General features: G+C 45.4%; 1 protein-coding gene across 1 annotated transcript; it reads left to right on the forward strand.

Annotated features, from left to right (window-relative positions):
* The first annotated feature begins 10,240 nt into the window (after positions 1 to 10,240).
* LOC120752466 (endonuclease domain-containing 1 protein-like) lies at positions 10,241 to 16,466 on the forward strand. Its single transcript, XM_040063580.2, has 3 exons — positions 10,241 to 10,429; positions 13,109 to 13,428; positions 14,836 to 16,466. The coding sequence occupies exons 2-3, from the start codon at positions 13,144 to 13,146 to the stop codon at positions 15,379 to 15,381; spliced, it is 831 nt and encodes a 276-aa protein (XP_039919514.1). The 5' UTR covers positions 10,241 to 10,429; positions 13,109 to 13,143; the 3' UTR covers positions 15,382 to 16,466.

The raw sequence follows: 16,466 nt of genomic DNA on the forward strand, positions 1-16,466 counted from the left end.
ATGTAAGCTCCCTTGCAAAGGTATCTCTGGGTAGTTCTACCTCAAAGAATGAAATCTCACCCACTATTTGCCAGTGGTTTGTTGCAAGGGTCCTCAGTCCCATTCACCAAAAAATGACTGATGTCCTTTTGTATCACTATATGGATGACACTTCGATTGCAGCAAAAAACCAAGAGGTTATGGAGTAAGCCCTAGACCTTGTCATTGCTGCTGCAACACAAACAGGACTCTGTGTTGCTCCTGAAAAAAATCCAGTGTCAATCCCCCTGGAAATACCTTGGTTGGCACATTATGACCCAGTCTATTTCTCCTCAGCCTTTGCAAATTCAAAGAGACGTGTAGCTTGTATGATGCCCAAAAAGTTGTAGGGACCACTAACTGGGACCATTCCTGATTAGGAATTTCAAATGCAGATCTAAGCCCTTTGTTTCATCTGTTAAAGGGTGAGCCAGATCTTGCATCACCCCAGAAGCTTACACCAGAAACTTGCCAAGCACTGCAACAAGTAGCTGATACTATCTCAAATCAGGAAGCAGCCAGATGGGCCCATGAGCTACCATTTTCTTTGATAATCTTGAACCCAGATAAGCAACCCCATGCTTTAATTTACCAGTGGGACACTAAAGCGCTGCTTTTTTGCTCATAGAGTGCATATTTTGTCCACACCAGATGTCTGAAACTATAAGAACCCAGCATGAAATGATTGTTTTGCTTGTTGTAAAAGCTAGACAAAGGTTAACCACGCTTGCAGGTGTAGATTTCTGTTCAATCTGTTCACCTGTTGCTACTGTTTATTTGCAATGGCTATTACAACAATCTGAAGCATTTCAAACAGCCCTGACCCACTTTTCTGCACAACTTTCTATTCATCCCCAAAGCACAAGCTCATAGAGCTTGTTTTAATCTCCTGACGTGGCCCAAAAGAAGAGAGATTGTGTTGCAAGCTGTAAGTATGTTTACAGATGGATCTTGCCACACCCACAAATCAGTGATGCTTTGGTGGAATGCAGATCACAACTGATGGGATTCAGATGTAACTACTGTTTCAGGTTCTCCTCAGTTTGCTGAATTGGCAGCTGCTCTGTGAGCCTTTCAGACATTTGCTATCCCTTTCTACCTAATAACAGACTTTGCTTTTGTTGCAGGTATGGTTGAGAGAGCTGAAGCTGCTGTACTGAAAAATACATCCAACAAAGAATTATTTCAGAGGTTACAACAACTTCTTCTTCTTTTAGATGCCAGGAAACACACCTCCTTTGTTATGCATGTTAAGTCTCATACAACTTTATCCGGTTTCATTGCAGAAGGGAACTGACAAGCAGATTTACTAACATTGCCTCTGCAAGTGTTACCTGATTTGTTTTTGTCAAGCAAAACTTAGTCACTCTTTTTTTTTTTTTTTTTTCACCAGAATGCTGCAGGGCTGGCACGTACCTGTGATTTGACTCAGCGCCAAGCCTCTAGCATGGTGTCTGTGTGCCCAGACTATCACTGGCATGCCTTTCCCTCTGTTTCTGGAGGAGTTAACTTTAGAGGACTCCAAAGCCTTCAAACTTGGCAAACTGATGTTATGCAGTTTTCTGAATTTGGCAGAGTTAAATTTATTCTCTTCTCTATAGACACTTTTTCAGGTGCTTCCTGTCACCCAGGTGAATCAGTGAAAGATACTTGCCATCACATTGAAAGTGCCTTTGCAGTCCTGGGAATTCCCTCACAAATCAAAACTGACAATGGCCCCGCATACATTTCCAGAGGGTTGCTAAATTCCTTGCCTTCTGTGGAGTAACACATAAAACAGGGATTCCCCATTCCTCCACAGGCCAAGCAATTATTGAGAGGGCCCACGGTTCACATAAACATATTTTATTACAACAAAAAAGGGGAATGAGGAACGCTACTCTAGCTGAGTGATTACAGAAGGCATTGTATGTTTTTAACTTTTTAAATTGCTTCCTTACGGATCCTAATCCTCCAATTGTAAGGCACTTCAGCAATAACTTCCAGTTAGAAGCTAAACAGAAGGCCCCAGTCCTTATTAGGGACCCAGACACCAGTAAGACTTTGGGTCCTTATCCCCTTGTCACATGGAGAAGAGGTTTTGCTTGTGTTTCCACAGACAGCAGTCTGAGGTGGATCCCAGCCAAAAACATGAGACCCCTCAGAAACTCCTTTCTGAGAATACCTCTCCTGAGAATCCTGATCACCTTGGCACTCCAACACCAGCAATCCCAGGCACTGTAGCCTCAGTTCCAGAGACTCCCTGAGGCTGTCTCTGCCACTCTGCCATCTCAGCCCACTTCTACTTGATTTGAGAAGACTCACTGATTTTAAACTGCTCTTCGAATTCCATGGAAAACTCATTCCAGAGACAGTAAAAGCCATCATTTCAGATCAAGCCTCTCTTCATGAACAGCAGTTGAAACAGTTTAAGGAGAGACTTGAACTTGAGAACAACCCTATTCCTTGCTTTATTTGCAGAGACTATTCTCATCAAGTGTGGGTTTTGTGTCAGTGTTGATAGTGTCACAAATGGTGGTATTGCATCTCAAATCACCGCCGCAGCAACTGCCCGCAATGTGATCCTTTATGCTCTTTGCATGGTGATTGTTCTGTATTAAGACTTGTGTGTGAGCATGAGTATGGCTGGCTCCCACGCTGGCATAACTGGGCTTCTGATTTGCCTTTTCAAGCTAGTCCTTTTGGTAGGACTCAGCCTCAACCATGGAGGAGTGGTAGCAATGCCACCCCTTCCAGATCATAATGTTTGGCTTATGCTAGCTGAAACTTTAAATGAAACTGCATTGTGCCTATCCATGACCTCCCCTTGGTGATTCTTTCAAAACTTGTTTAAAAGATATGCCTTTAGAGAAAAGGGAATGGGATGCTTTATACAACTTGACAGTTCAAACAGAATGCACTGCACCAGGTTGAACTGAGACCGCTTGCAATGGAAGTTGGCCTAAAAAAACCAGATGAACCAGCTGGATGGTGTTTTTCTAACAACCGTGGTTCTGGGGTAAATAAGGTTGGGAACTTTCTACCGCTTTCCATGCAGCCTCAAGAATTAGATATTTTTGGATCCACTCAGTCTTTTGGTGTTTCTTTCTAAATTATACTGCCAGCCCCTATAATGAAAGAAGATTTGGCCTAGATGTTTCAGGTACAGGAATTTCAGCCAACATTTCTGCCTGGTGTAATCATTCCTTGCCTGCACCAGTTATACCTGGAAACAGTGCTATTGGATTATTAAACAACATATATTTAATTTGTGGAAATAGAGCTTGGAAAGGAATACTAGGAAGGGCTGCAGGAGGTCCTTGTACTTTTGGCTGACTAACCACTCTTTAGGAGAAGACTTACTACCTTTGCATGAGTTACTGTGAGCAAAATGTAGTACTTATAGCCCCCATTGTAATGATAATATCAAAGTTTGTAACCTTGAAAATCGAGTATTTGCCTCAATCCTTCCATCTATTGGCACAGCACATGCAGTAAAATCTTTAAAGCACCTTGGCTCTTGGCTTGCATAGCTCTGCTTTAACAGGCTTATGAACAGACATACATAGTGTGAGACATCCTAGACTGCATAACAGAGCTGCAGTTGATTTTTTGCTTTTGGCACGTGGACACTGTGATGATTTTGAAGGCTTATGCTTTATGAACCTATCTGAAAACTCCCAGTCTATCCATGCTAGAATACAGGTCCTTCGAGAGAGTGTTACCAAATTTAGTGTTGTTGATGATAGCGACTAGCTCGGACATATACTTGGAGCATAGGGAATTACTGGCTGGCTTAAACACTTAGTTAAAACAGGAATTTATGCGTTAGCCGTACTGTTGCTTATGATGATTTGCTTGCCATGCGTTTTGCAATGTGCTCAGAAACAGAACAATAAGTCCACAGAAAAAAAGATTTGAATAGTTGAAAAAGAAGGGTGAGATGTAAAGATCCAGCTATAGAACAGAACTGAGAGTTCTGCTCAGCTCATCACAGAAGTGGACATGTTAGCATGCCGTAAGCCTAGGCAGGCAATGCAGCCGTGGTGGACTCTACTCTGAAGAGGGAAGCAGAAGACAATGATATGCTGATTATGCTAAGATTAACAGTAAGCCTGTACATGATTGTAGGGGTCTGTGCTTGCCTATTAGTTAAGCAATGTTGTTAAGAAACATCTGATGGTCTTGCTACAGTTATTGCTTAAGTGAGCAGTAATTTTTAGTGACAGTTGAAAAGGTATGTATACTGATGCTTTGTGATCAAGAAACCAACTTTTTGCATCCAAGCAAACAGTCTCATCTCTTGGATAACCATTCGCTGGGGTTCTTTAGCCCAGAAGACGGGGCTCTGAGAGATTATTTCTCTCTACAGCTCCCTGAAAAGGGGCTGTAGCCTGGTGGGGGTCAGCATTTCCTCCCAGGCAAGCAGTGAGATGATGGGAGGCGAAGGCCTCAACCTGCACCAGGGGAGATTCTGGTGGGACATCAGGAGGAATTTCTTCACATGAAGGGTGATTCAACATGGGAATGGACTACCTGAGGATGTGGTGGAATCCCAGTCCATGGAGACTGGATATGGTGGCAGTCAGGGCCATGGCCCAGTTGACCAGGTGGGGATTGGTCCAAGGTTGGACTCCATGATCTCAGAGGCCTTTTCCAGCAGAAATGATTCTGTGCTTCTCACAGGAGCCCAGCTTGGAGCTGTGCAGAGGGCTGCCTCAGCTCTACAAGCATGCTGCCAGGCACCTTTCATCTGGGATTGCCTCTGTTTTCTGCTGAGCCTGACATGCATGGGGAATAGGGATGCAGCCCTTGGCTGACCCCAGAGCTTGTCCATGCCCATGGTAGGGTGGGAAGCACCTCTGTTCCCTGGGAAGATGCAGCTGCATTGACATGGGAGGGTAATTTTGCAGTTTGCTCTGTGTCTGTCCATCTTTGGGGTGAGCTCCGGGCTCCAGTGTGTCACAGGGATTTTGGACACTAAGGAAAAAAGACTTTTGTCGGGAGCTGTGAGGAGACCCTGCGACCAAAGGTAACTTTACTGCAAAGTGTCTTGGGCCATGCAGCTTGCTTAATCCTTTTCCAGTAACACCATGGGTTCCCATTCTGTGGCCTGAACATGTTGCCATGTTCTGTCCCAAAAGAGAAGGAAACGGGAGAATCAAGAGAGCAGAGTCTTCTGGCCTCTGCTTGAGAGAGCAGCCTGGCAAAGCATATTTAGTCGGTCTAGGAGCCAAACCTTCCTCTTAGGCAACTTTGATAAGGTTACATTGAAGGTTTACACCTCTGATTTCTGAGGAACTACTTATCTGTTGTGGTGAGTGGGTTTCTGTTTCACTCCCTGTACTGAGATTCTCATTTGCTGTACCTGGACAAAATGCCCCTTGCCGTAGGGATTCAGGTGAGGAGGTGTCCAGGAATGCTGCTGACCAAACATTACAAATGTGCCACACACCTGAAAATATTCAGAGAATATAGCAGAGAATATTCTGTACAAGCTGATCCTGCATGAGCCTGGAGTCCAGGCTAGAAGATCTTGAGAAGTCCCTCCAAAACACAGCAATTCAGTGATTCTGTGATCCTGGAACATGCTTTTGTTTCCTTGCTTTGAAAACTGCATCTTGAGAGCAGCATCTGATGTATCAGACAGGCAGGCTTTGGCATCAGATATACAGAAAGCTTTGAGCAGCCAAAGCTCAGTTCCTGGGATGCACTGCTTGGATACCTTCAACCTCTGTCCTGCTTATGAAGCTTTTCTGAAGATTTAGAGGAATCTGATTGGGGGAAATGTATTCAATGGTTGTAAAAGGTAAATGTGTGCCACATCATGGAGTTTGCAAGGGCTTACAATAAAAGTTATTTGCTGCAGTGCTGGATTGTAGGGTCATGTCTTTTAGAAAACACAAGTTGCTTCTCACTGAAATTTCTACCACTACCAGTAATGTCACAGTGCCCAGAGATCCCTGGCAGGACATTGGGTGTCCAGATGCAATCTGAGGATGTCATAACCACAAGAACCCCACAAAAGACTCAGCATCAGACACCAGTTACTCTCCTGGGAATGGGCATGAACAGAATGGGCCATGTTGCCAACAGCTCATACAAGATAACCCCATGGCTCCAGCAACAAGACTTGTAATTTTGATGTCCTCATTATTGATCTCTTGAGGGTGAGGGCCGGCACAACAAAGAATTCAACGGGTTCTGTGCATTCCGGATTATTTGGCATTGCCCCACTTTTCCCCTTGGATGGCTTTTACACTGTGTCATGCAGCACTGTGCAATTAGGGGACACTTTGGGGCTCTTTGATGGTTTATGGCCTCTTCTAATGATGCAATCGCCATTGGGCCTGCTTTGTTATGTCAGTTGGGCCTCATCAGAAAGGAGGAATTTGCCCCACCTCCACCAGATCTGCTTCTTCTTGGCCCTCTGCCTCATCCTGGCTAAACCCCACTTGCTTTAAGGCATCAGTCCCAGGTTAACAAAGACAAAAAACCCCACAATACTCAACAAGATTGCTTAAACAAACTTTGGTCTAGCACACTTTTCTGTACATTTCTGGTTTTAACAACGAACTCATTTTTCTAATATTCCTGGACTTTTGGGAATGGTAGAATATGAGTTCAGTGTTGAGTAAATGAATTATCATTGAATGACAGAACATACTCGGTTGGAAAAGGATTTATGACCAACTGGTTCCAAGCCCTCCCTTGTGCAGGGACACCTTCCACTATTCCTGGCTGCTCCAAGCCCCATCCAACCTGGCCTTGGACACTTCCAGGGATGGGGCACCCTCATTCTGTGGCAATCGCTGCTGGGGCTTCACCACCACCCAAGTAAAAATATCTTCTGAATATGCAATTTAAACCTTCAATTTCAATCTGTTTCACCTTGTTCTAATGTTGTGTTTTAATCCCAGCCAGTACAAATGCCCTATGCAGCTGCTCCCTCACTCCCTTGCCACTGTGATTGAGGAGAGAATTGGAAGGGTAAAAGCTGGAAAACTCACTGGTGAAGATAAAGACAGTTTAACAGGGACAGCAAAAGCTGTGCCCACAAGCAAAACACAACAACTAATTCTTTCACCATTTTCCATGGATAGAAAGGTGTTCAGCCACCTCCAGGACAGTGACACCCCATCCCACCTAACAGTTACCTGGGAAAACAAAACCCACCACTCCAAATGTCCTATCCTTCCTCCTTCTTCCCCTCACTTGATATGCTCAGCATGATGTCACATGGTCTGGAATATCCCTGTGGTTAGCTGGGGTCACCCATCCCGGCTGTGTCTGCTCCCATCCTCCCAAGTAATCCCAGCCTCCTTCCCAGCCTGGCAGAACAACAGACCCTGTTAACTGATCCTGACATTCCATGCTGCATGTTAGGAAATTTGGGAGAAATTCTGCGGAAACTATAACAAACAACTGTCATCACATTTCAGGATAGGTGTGAGCAAACTCCACTAGATAAAAATAGAAAATTTATCTTTTCTGTGCAATTCCCTGTTTATAGGAAGATGCAAATGTATGACTCCTAAAAAATATTATATTATATTATATTATATTATATTATATTATATTATATTATATTATATTATGTATTATTTATTTCAATGCCAATCCTGAGGATTCCAACTGTCCTTTCTCCAGGGAGAAGACAGAAGGAATGGTTCAGCTGCCAGTTTTGAAACACTGCTTCAAGGCAAGCTCTTGCTCCTTCCTCACCACTGACTCCAATATTCAAAGTCTTTCCTGAGCTTTGGAAAAATATATATAAACAAAGCCTAGGCAGGAGTTGCAGAGCTCCAAGGGGCTTCTGCATACACTGAAATTTGCAGCACTTCAGCATTTTCTGTCAGTCAGGAGGACAAGGACTGAAAGAATGACTTGGGAATGTAACTCAAGCCAGCTCAACTGAAAATTAATATCAAACTGCTGAAAAAGAAGGAAACAAGAGATTATTGAGTACCGAAATTTCAGCCATGACATTGCCAAAAACCTCTAGAAAAACAGAAGTGTGGTCTGAACTCTAATCTCTGCTTGGGAAATCTATCAACTGTCTCTTCCTAGAGAGCATATAAACCCAGACAGTCTGAGACTGCAAAAGAGGCATTTGAGAGTCCTCTGCCACTTTGGGGCTGTGAGCAGAATCCTGTGCCGCTCTTTCTCACGGTAGGTGCTTTCTCTATATCCATTAATTTAGAGATTAAGTTAGTTAGATACATTTTAACCTCATGGACTGGGTCATGCAGGATGATGGCTTTTCAGACACTTCTCTCCTTGGTTTGGGGCAGCTATGGGCATGCTCTGCCCAGTACTGTAAAAAGTCTCTACTTGCAGTTCCTGTCTTCAGTTTCCAGCTCATTGGTCACCAGCTTCCTGATCCAGGGCTGAAAAAGAGAAAAAGGATCACATAGCTTGGGTCAGAGCAGGGCTGTGTGCAGCTCAACATCCTGAATGCAATGCAAAGGGAGAGATGAGGGTCAGGGAGGAGAAGAAGAAAAGAGCAAATGTGCAAGGTGACGTGTCAAGCCTTCAGCTGACCTCAGCACAGACCCTTCCCAGCCAAAGGTGGGCTTTGTGCTGCACAGGCTGTGACAGATTTCTCTCCCAGGAGCCCTTTGAACTGCCTGTCCCAGCTGCCTTATTCCAGATGCTGATGATATGAAATCATTCCACTGTGTCTGGCAATGCAAATGGAAGCAGCCCTGCTATCCCAAACCTGGGCTGCCTTGAAAGGAGACAGAGCCCCTTGCTTGGCTGCCAGCATCCCAGGGAGCTTTTCAGCAGTTTTCTCATAGAGGAATGATCTTACTGATGGTCACCCTGGTTTTTCTGGTTTTTTTAAAGCCTTTTGATTGTTCATAAAATGGAGTCAGACTTTTTAGCTACTGTACAATATTAGGAGCAGTTTTCACTTTTTCTCACACATGTAACATAAACAAATCCGTTGTTTTTCATTCTCTGTCCTTTGTTTGCGTATTTCTAACCTGAAAACAATTGTAACTGACGGTTGGTCTGGCCATTCGGCTAAGGGGTAAAAACTCCAGAAGCCAATCTTCAGCTGGACCCACAAATGTATACAAAATAAGAAATAAACAGGCAGAGGGCTCTGCCTTGTTCTCTGCCTTGGCTCAGCCTTGAGCTCTCTCAGAGGAACCCTCTGCCCTGTGAAAATCTCTTGACTCTGTGTGATTGCTTTGCATATCCCGATCACAACTGACTGCTGAAAATCATGTAGGCGCTGAGAAAAACAAAAGAGGAGAGGTGGCTGTCCAAGAAATAGAAATCCTGGCAATGGTGCCTCTCACTGTACAGGAAAATCAATCATCACAGCTTAAGCCTTCCAAAGCAAACTTATGAAATACTTGGGAGACCAAAAAGAGAAAGGAATCGGTTTCATAGAATCACTGAATGACAGAATCAGAGGTTGGAATAGACCTCCAAGGTCATCCAGTCGTACCATCCTCCCAGCACTACCACTGTGAACCTTAAACTACTAATCCATATCACTCAGTGCCAAATCCAGATGCCTCTGAAACACTTCCAGGAATGGTGACTCCAGCACCTCTCTGGGCAACCTTCTCCATTGCTTGACCATGTGACAGTTGAACAATTTTTTTTAATATCTAATCTGAATTTCCTGTCTCATCTTAAAGTCTTTTCCTCTAGTCCTCTCACTGCTGGCATGGTAGAAGAGACCAGCCTCAACCTCATTACAACCTCTTTTCAGATAATTGTAGAGTGCCCTGAGACTGCTCTTCTAAGACTAAAATATAATACTAACATCAAAGCTGAAGCTGCTCCCTGTTGTCCTTTCACTCCAAATATTTCTCAAAAGTTCCTCTCCATGTGAACCACTCTCAGGTACTGGAAGGGGCTCTAAGGTCTCCCAGAGCCTTCTCAGCAGCAGGCTTTGCATTAATGAGGGCTCTTAAAAAGCCTTTGCAATTGGGCAGGGGAAAATATCCAGGCTGACCATACTAACTGTGTTCTGAGAGGCTGCAGAAGAGCAGACTGTGAACATCTGGGTATACTTAGAGACAGGCTAGTCAGTCTAATGCCACAAGAGATGTTCTGCCAGGAACAGAAACACATGCAGGTCCCCATTCATGGGGAATGAGGAAAATGAACAGATAAGTCACCAGACCTAGTTATTTTCCCCTGACACGTGATGCTGCAAGAATCTTGGAGAAATCCTGAGGAAATTGCAAGTATCAACTGTCATCCCACTTCAGGGCGGGAGTGAACAAATCTCCTTGAATAATGACAGAGAACCTTTCTTTTCAGTGAAATTCCCTGTTTATCACAACAGACAGATTTATGACCAGGTATATATTGCACTGGGACTCCTGGGGGATCAGCCAAGTGTTTCTCCAGGGAGAAGAAGAAAGGAACTCTTTGGCTGCATCTTCTGGGACTCTGCTTTAAGGTAAGCTCTTGCTCCTTTGTCATCATTTACTCCAATACTTCAAGTCTTCCCTGAGTTTTGGAATAAATATATAGAGAGAAAGCCTAGGTTGGAGCTGCTGAGTTCCAACACCTGCTCTCTAAGGAGCAAGGAGAGTTTATGAATGAACTGAATTTTGCAGCTCTTTAACACTTTCTGAAAAGGAGGGCAAGGACAGAAGGAATGATTTGAGAAAGAATTTCAAGCCAAGTCACCCAGAAAATTAACATCAAAACTGTTGAATAAGAAGGAGGGGTGAGTTTATTGCGCACCAAAACTCCACCCATGACTTTGCAAGAGGCCTCTGGACAAACACAGGTGCCTGAACTCCTGGGCAAACGCACTCTAAACCCTGCTTGGGAAATCTAACAACTCTGCCTACTTGGAGATCATATAAAAACCCCAACAATCTGAGACTGCAGCAGAGGCATTTGAGAGTCCTCTGCCACTTTAGGGCTGCAAGCAGAATCCTGTGCTGCTCTTTACCACGGCAGGTTGGTTCCTATATATCTGATATTAAGTTAGACATGAAGTTAGTTCAATATCTTTTAAGCTCATGGGGGGGGGGGGGGGGGGGCGGGGCGGGTCATACAAAAGGAACTTTTGCACTTTTTTGGAACTCCTCTGCTTGATTTGGGGCGGCTATGGGCATGCTCTGCAGAGTACTGTAAAAACTCACCACTTGTTCCTGTTCTTAGTTTCCAGCTTACTGGTCACAGTGTTCCGGACCCAGGGTTGCTAAAGAGAAAAAGGACCAGATGTCTTGTGTCACAGCCAAGGGTATATGTAGCTTAACCCCAATGTCAGCTGAGAGGCAGGACCCCAGGTGGATAATTTGGGGTTCAGTATTGGCTCTGACTGGAAGAGCTGCGTGTCTGTGTGAACCTGGATGGGGCCAGAGACGTGCAGGAAGTGCAGCATTGCTGTTTTTTCCCTGCCCAATGCCCCATGAGATGAAAGGCCAGCTGGGCACTGCAGGGGGCTGAGCAGAGTCCCTGCCCAGCTGCAGGTGTCTGCTGTGGGAAGGTGCTCAGAGCAGGAGGGAGTGAGAATGGCCAGAAACCGAGTCAGCGAAAATTTAAGCTGGATATCAGGAAGAGGTTTTTCACCCAGAGGGTGGTTGAGCCATGAGACAGGCTCCCTAGGGAAAGTGGCCACACCACCACACCTGCCTGAGTACAAGATGTGTTTGTACGATACTGTCAGGCACATGGTGGGATTTCCGGGGCTGTCCCGGGCAGAGACAGAACTTGGGCTTGATGATCCTGCTGGGTCCACTCCAACTCAGCATCTTCTGTGATTCTATGAGATCATGTTTGGAAGTAGGGGCTTCCAGGCCCTGCTTTGTTGCAGGATCTTTTCTCCAGTGTCAGTGCAAAAGCTGAGCTCTTGACCAACTGAGGTAGGCTGGAAAAGATGACCTTATCCCACTGCCATACCTCAGCTCCATGATAACTTTGCCATGAGAGCTGTTTAGGCATTGGGTGGCTTTGGAATACCCCTCCAACAGGCTATGCCCCCACCATTGCCTCCTCTGGGCACCTAAAACCTATTTCAGATTTCACCCTCTCATGTGAAAAAGGGAGATTTGCTCAAACCTTTTGTTTGTTCAGTCTGACAGCACCTCATGAAAGCCAAAACCCTTCTGCCTTATCAGTCTGTTGGTGTCCTGTTGTGGGGACCCTTCGCTGAGCAGTTCTCTGGGTTGGAGGGTTTGACTGATGTGTTCAGGGTGACACACCAACCAGAAAAACCCCTCCTGGTTCTCCACACTTTTACCCACTGCCAGAAACTGCCAGTGCCCCAGAAGGACTCATCTGAACTGTTTACAGAATAACACTATTAATAAAACTGTGTCAGGTTAAGGTTTGAGGCTTGCCAGTGAAAGTGTCTGACTGCAAAAAGATATTCAAAGCAAGATACTAATTCAGAACAAGGTACGAATAAGCTTTAATCCCCAACAAAAGCTCACTTGAGGTAATCATTCAGTATGCTTAAAGTAGGATTCTTACCCAATAAGCATCCCGAAGGAGAAGAAGGCAGGTTCAGCCCATCAACTGATCCCAGAAGTTACAACGGAGTATTCCATCACTTCTTTCTATTTTTAATTCACTTTTATATTATTTCTTTACATTTAGGTGGCATTTGTATGTAGTCATACGTCTTTCTCAGAGAGGGCTTCTCATGCCTTGGGGGTGGATATCTCAATGAAGAACCTGCAGTAACCTTGGGATGGGGATGTGCGTCAGTCCAAGGAAAGGAATTTTGCCATGGTTGCTGGTTCAGGAGAAGGACATCTTCATTTATCTCCCATGGTTTTCAGTTGCCATGCAGATTATCAGCTAGAAAATGCCACTGAGGTGTTTTGTCTGCAAGGGTTTTGACAGAGCCTGGCCATGGTGTCTCCACTCCACTCCACCTGCTGTTTAGGCCCACCTTAGATTTATTCCTCCTTGTGTGGGGGAGGCCAGGTATGCTAACTGTCTTTCATCCAGGGAGGAATAAACATATTTTCTCCTGTAACTTCTGTACCATTAACCTTTCATCACCAGTCATCTCCCTGCACAGCCCTATAGCACTGATGATGTTTCTGTATCCAGGAGGACAGAAGTTAACCCCTCCTTGGTCTCTCATATCCCCTCCTCTGCATTTGCCTTCCAGGGGAGCAAGAGCCCTTCACTTGAAATTCTCTCGCAATGCTGCGGCTGCTGTTGCTGCAGGTGTTGGCCAGCTGCCTCTGGCTGGGGCACAGTGAGGTGGTGAAGTCCTTTGAAACTTCATGTCTTCAGTTCTTTTTCCGGGAGATCCCCCCAAATCAAGCTCTGGAGCCGCAGAAACCAGCCTGGATCTGTCAGTGCTACAAGAACCAGTATTACTTTGCCACCCTGTACGACAGGAAGATGCGTATTCCTGTGTACTCCGCTTACATCTACGGGCCTGGACCTGGCAAAAGACCTAACACATGGCTGGTTGAGCCCCAGGTGAGTGTCTCCCTCACAGCACATCACGCTCCAGTCATTAAGAGCACTTTTAAAATAACCATTTCTATTTTGTCCCACCCATCTACACGTATGCAAATAGACACACTGGACAGGATTCTCCTCATTTTACTTCAAACACCTGCACCACATGATTCCTCTGGTGCATCTGAGACATCAGCAGGAGAATGAGATGAATCATATCCCAAAGGTGCCCAGTTTTTAGCATTGACCAGACAGGAACAGCAAATCCGATTTCTTTGTATTACATGACAAAGTCAAATGATTCCTCTCCCTGTGCCCTGCTGTGGTGAGAGAACAAGTGATGGGCAAATACATCCAACAGCAGCTAAATTTGAGGAACCAATGGTCCAGCTGGGATCTGATCCCCACTTTGCCCTGACTTGTTTTTTCATCCCTGACAAAGCTTGTCTGCTCCCAGTGAAGAGGCAAACAGGCTTTGTGAGTAGTGTGAGGCAAGTGAGGAGAAACTCAGAATGGGGTGAAGATGGCCAAGGGACAAAGCCCAGGCAGACACAAGCCCTGGCTGATACAAGGGTCAGGTTAACAGTGGAGGGATTTCTGAAGTAACACTTCAGGCAGTGAAAAGTGAGGAGCATCAGTGTCAGTCCAGTCAGAAGGCCGTGATCCTTATCCATGGGCAGTGACCCCTGAGCACCTTTGGCTCAGGCTTGGTCCAGAAGGATCCATCAGACAGACAGAACTCCACAAACTTCAAAGCTCTTCCAGATGTCTTTCAGACAAACTTCAAAACTTTAGGAAAACAGGCCAAGGGAATAACGGACACAAAACAAGGAAATCAAAGTCATTGCTTGTTGCATTGTGTGGCAAGAGAGACCATCGTGTCCAGGGAGGTTACAACCGCTGGCAGGGAAACAGACAAGACAAGTCTTTGTTGTTAAGCTTGAGAACCCATTTATTCCCCTCCACCCTGGGCAGGGGAGGGGGCGAAGACAAAGGGGGGTGAAGACAAAGAGAGCTGAAGATGAAGAGAGTGAGGAGGGGCAGGGTCATGGGTTTTATAGGGGATTATTGGGGCAAGGTTTTCAAAGGAGGAGTTAACAGAGGCAAGATGGCCTTAAAACAGGAGCACTCACAATTGCTAAGGACAGAGTGGCAGGATTAATTTGGTGAAAATGAACCACAGAAGAAACTCATACACAAAGGAAAGCTGTATATACTGCTCTGAATGTGAAATGAATTTCTGAAATTAAAAACATATTTGCACTTGTTCCTTACAGGAACTGAAGCAACTAATCTGGTATTGTACCCCATCAGGACCTAACAAAAAATGGGATCTTGACACTCAGAGACTTCTGCTCTAGGCAAATCTGGTCCATTATCCCCATCCCCACTACTAACACCTTTTCTTCTTCTTTTCCTGTCAAGCTGATTAGCCCAGCTTATCCCAAAACCATGGAAAAGGAGTCGACACTCTTAAATCAATACAATGTCAGCTTAGAGACACTCAGCCAGAGCCAGGCTATCCTTCATGACTACAAGAACCTGACGGGTTTGAACCGGGGCCATTTGAACCCCAATGGCCACCATCATGACTACAACAGCAGGATGGCTACCTTCACCCTCACCAACATAGTGCCCCAGGATGAGAAACTCAACGGTGGCGCCTGGAACAACTACGAGCAGCAAACGATGATCAGGAGGACCCAGGGATGTAAAACCACCTATGTCATTGTGGGTGCTGTGCCTGGGAACAACTACATTGCCAAGGGCAGGGTTAATAAACCCAGCCACCTCTGGTCAGCTGCCTGCTGCATGGTGGACAACAACTACATAAAGGCTTGGGCGGTCATTGCTGAGAATGACAGGAACCAGGTTGAGCTCCTCACACTGGGGGAACTGGAGGACACATTAACCGAGCTCTATGGGAGGGGACAGGTTTCCCTGTTTGACAGTCACTGTCCTCGGGAGTAAGCCTCACATCCTGGGTGGGACAGGCTCAGGAGTTTTTGCCACATGTCATAGAGTCACAGAGTGCTTTGGGTTGGAAGGAATCTCAAAGACCATCCATGTAGTCTCAGCTCAGGGCCATGGGCAGGGACATCTCCCACTATCCTCAGTGGCTCCAAGCCCTGCCCAACCTGGCTTTGAACACTTCCAGGGATAGAGTAGCCACAACTTCTCTGGACAACCTGTGCCAGGGCCTTACCACCCTGATAGTAAAGAATTTCTTCTTAACAACTTATTTAACTCCACCTGCTTTCAGTTTAAAGCCATTTCCTCTTGTCCTGTTACTCCATACCCTTGTCCAAAGTCCCTCTCTCTTCTAAAACACTGTAGGCTCTGGAAGGGGTCCAAGTTCTGCCAAGCGCCTTCTTTTCTCTAGGCTCTCACCCTCAGCTCTCTCACCTTCTCTCCAGAGCAGATGTGCTCCAGCTCTTGGAGCATCTTTGTGGCCTCCTCTGGACTCCACTCCAACAGCTTTATGTCCTTCTTCTGTGGTGCATCCCAGAGGTGGAGGCAGCACTGCAGGTGGGGTCTCAGCAGAGCAGAGTAGAGGAGGACCAATGGACTGTAGAAGGGAACAAGACAGCCCAAGACTCCCAAAGGCCTCTGATTCATTTCCAGGAAGATCTGAGAGAACAGACTTCACATGATATCTAATTTCCATTAGGAAGTGAGAAACCTGTCTTCAGGCCAGCAAAATTCATCCATAAAAGCATACCCACTGCCATGTACTTACAGAGTAGTTTAGGAACTAACAACAATTTCCTGCCAAGCGTGTAATTTACTAATAAAACCTTGTGAAATTTTACATAGCTTCTTATTTCTGTTGCTCTTTTTGACCATGGACATTTAGGGATCTTGGGGGGTCCCTTTCCCTTGAGAGTGGTTGTGTGGGCAGAATTGGAGCTTCAGGCAAAAGTTAACAGAGAAACCTTCCAGCTGAGTCATAAGCTGCAGAAAGGACCCTATTGCTTTGTAAGCTTAGTGAGCTGTCTGGGTTCAGCTGAACCCAATCTTAGCCCCAGATTTTGGAAATTGTTTATGTCTAAAGG

Source organism: Hirundo rustica, chromosome 4, assembly GCF_015227805.2.
Source record: "Hirundo rustica isolate bHirRus1 chromosome 4, bHirRus1.pri.v3, whole genome shotgun sequence".
NCBI classification, from domain to species: Eukaryota; Metazoa; Chordata; class Aves; order Passeriformes; family Hirundinidae; genus Hirundo; species Hirundo rustica.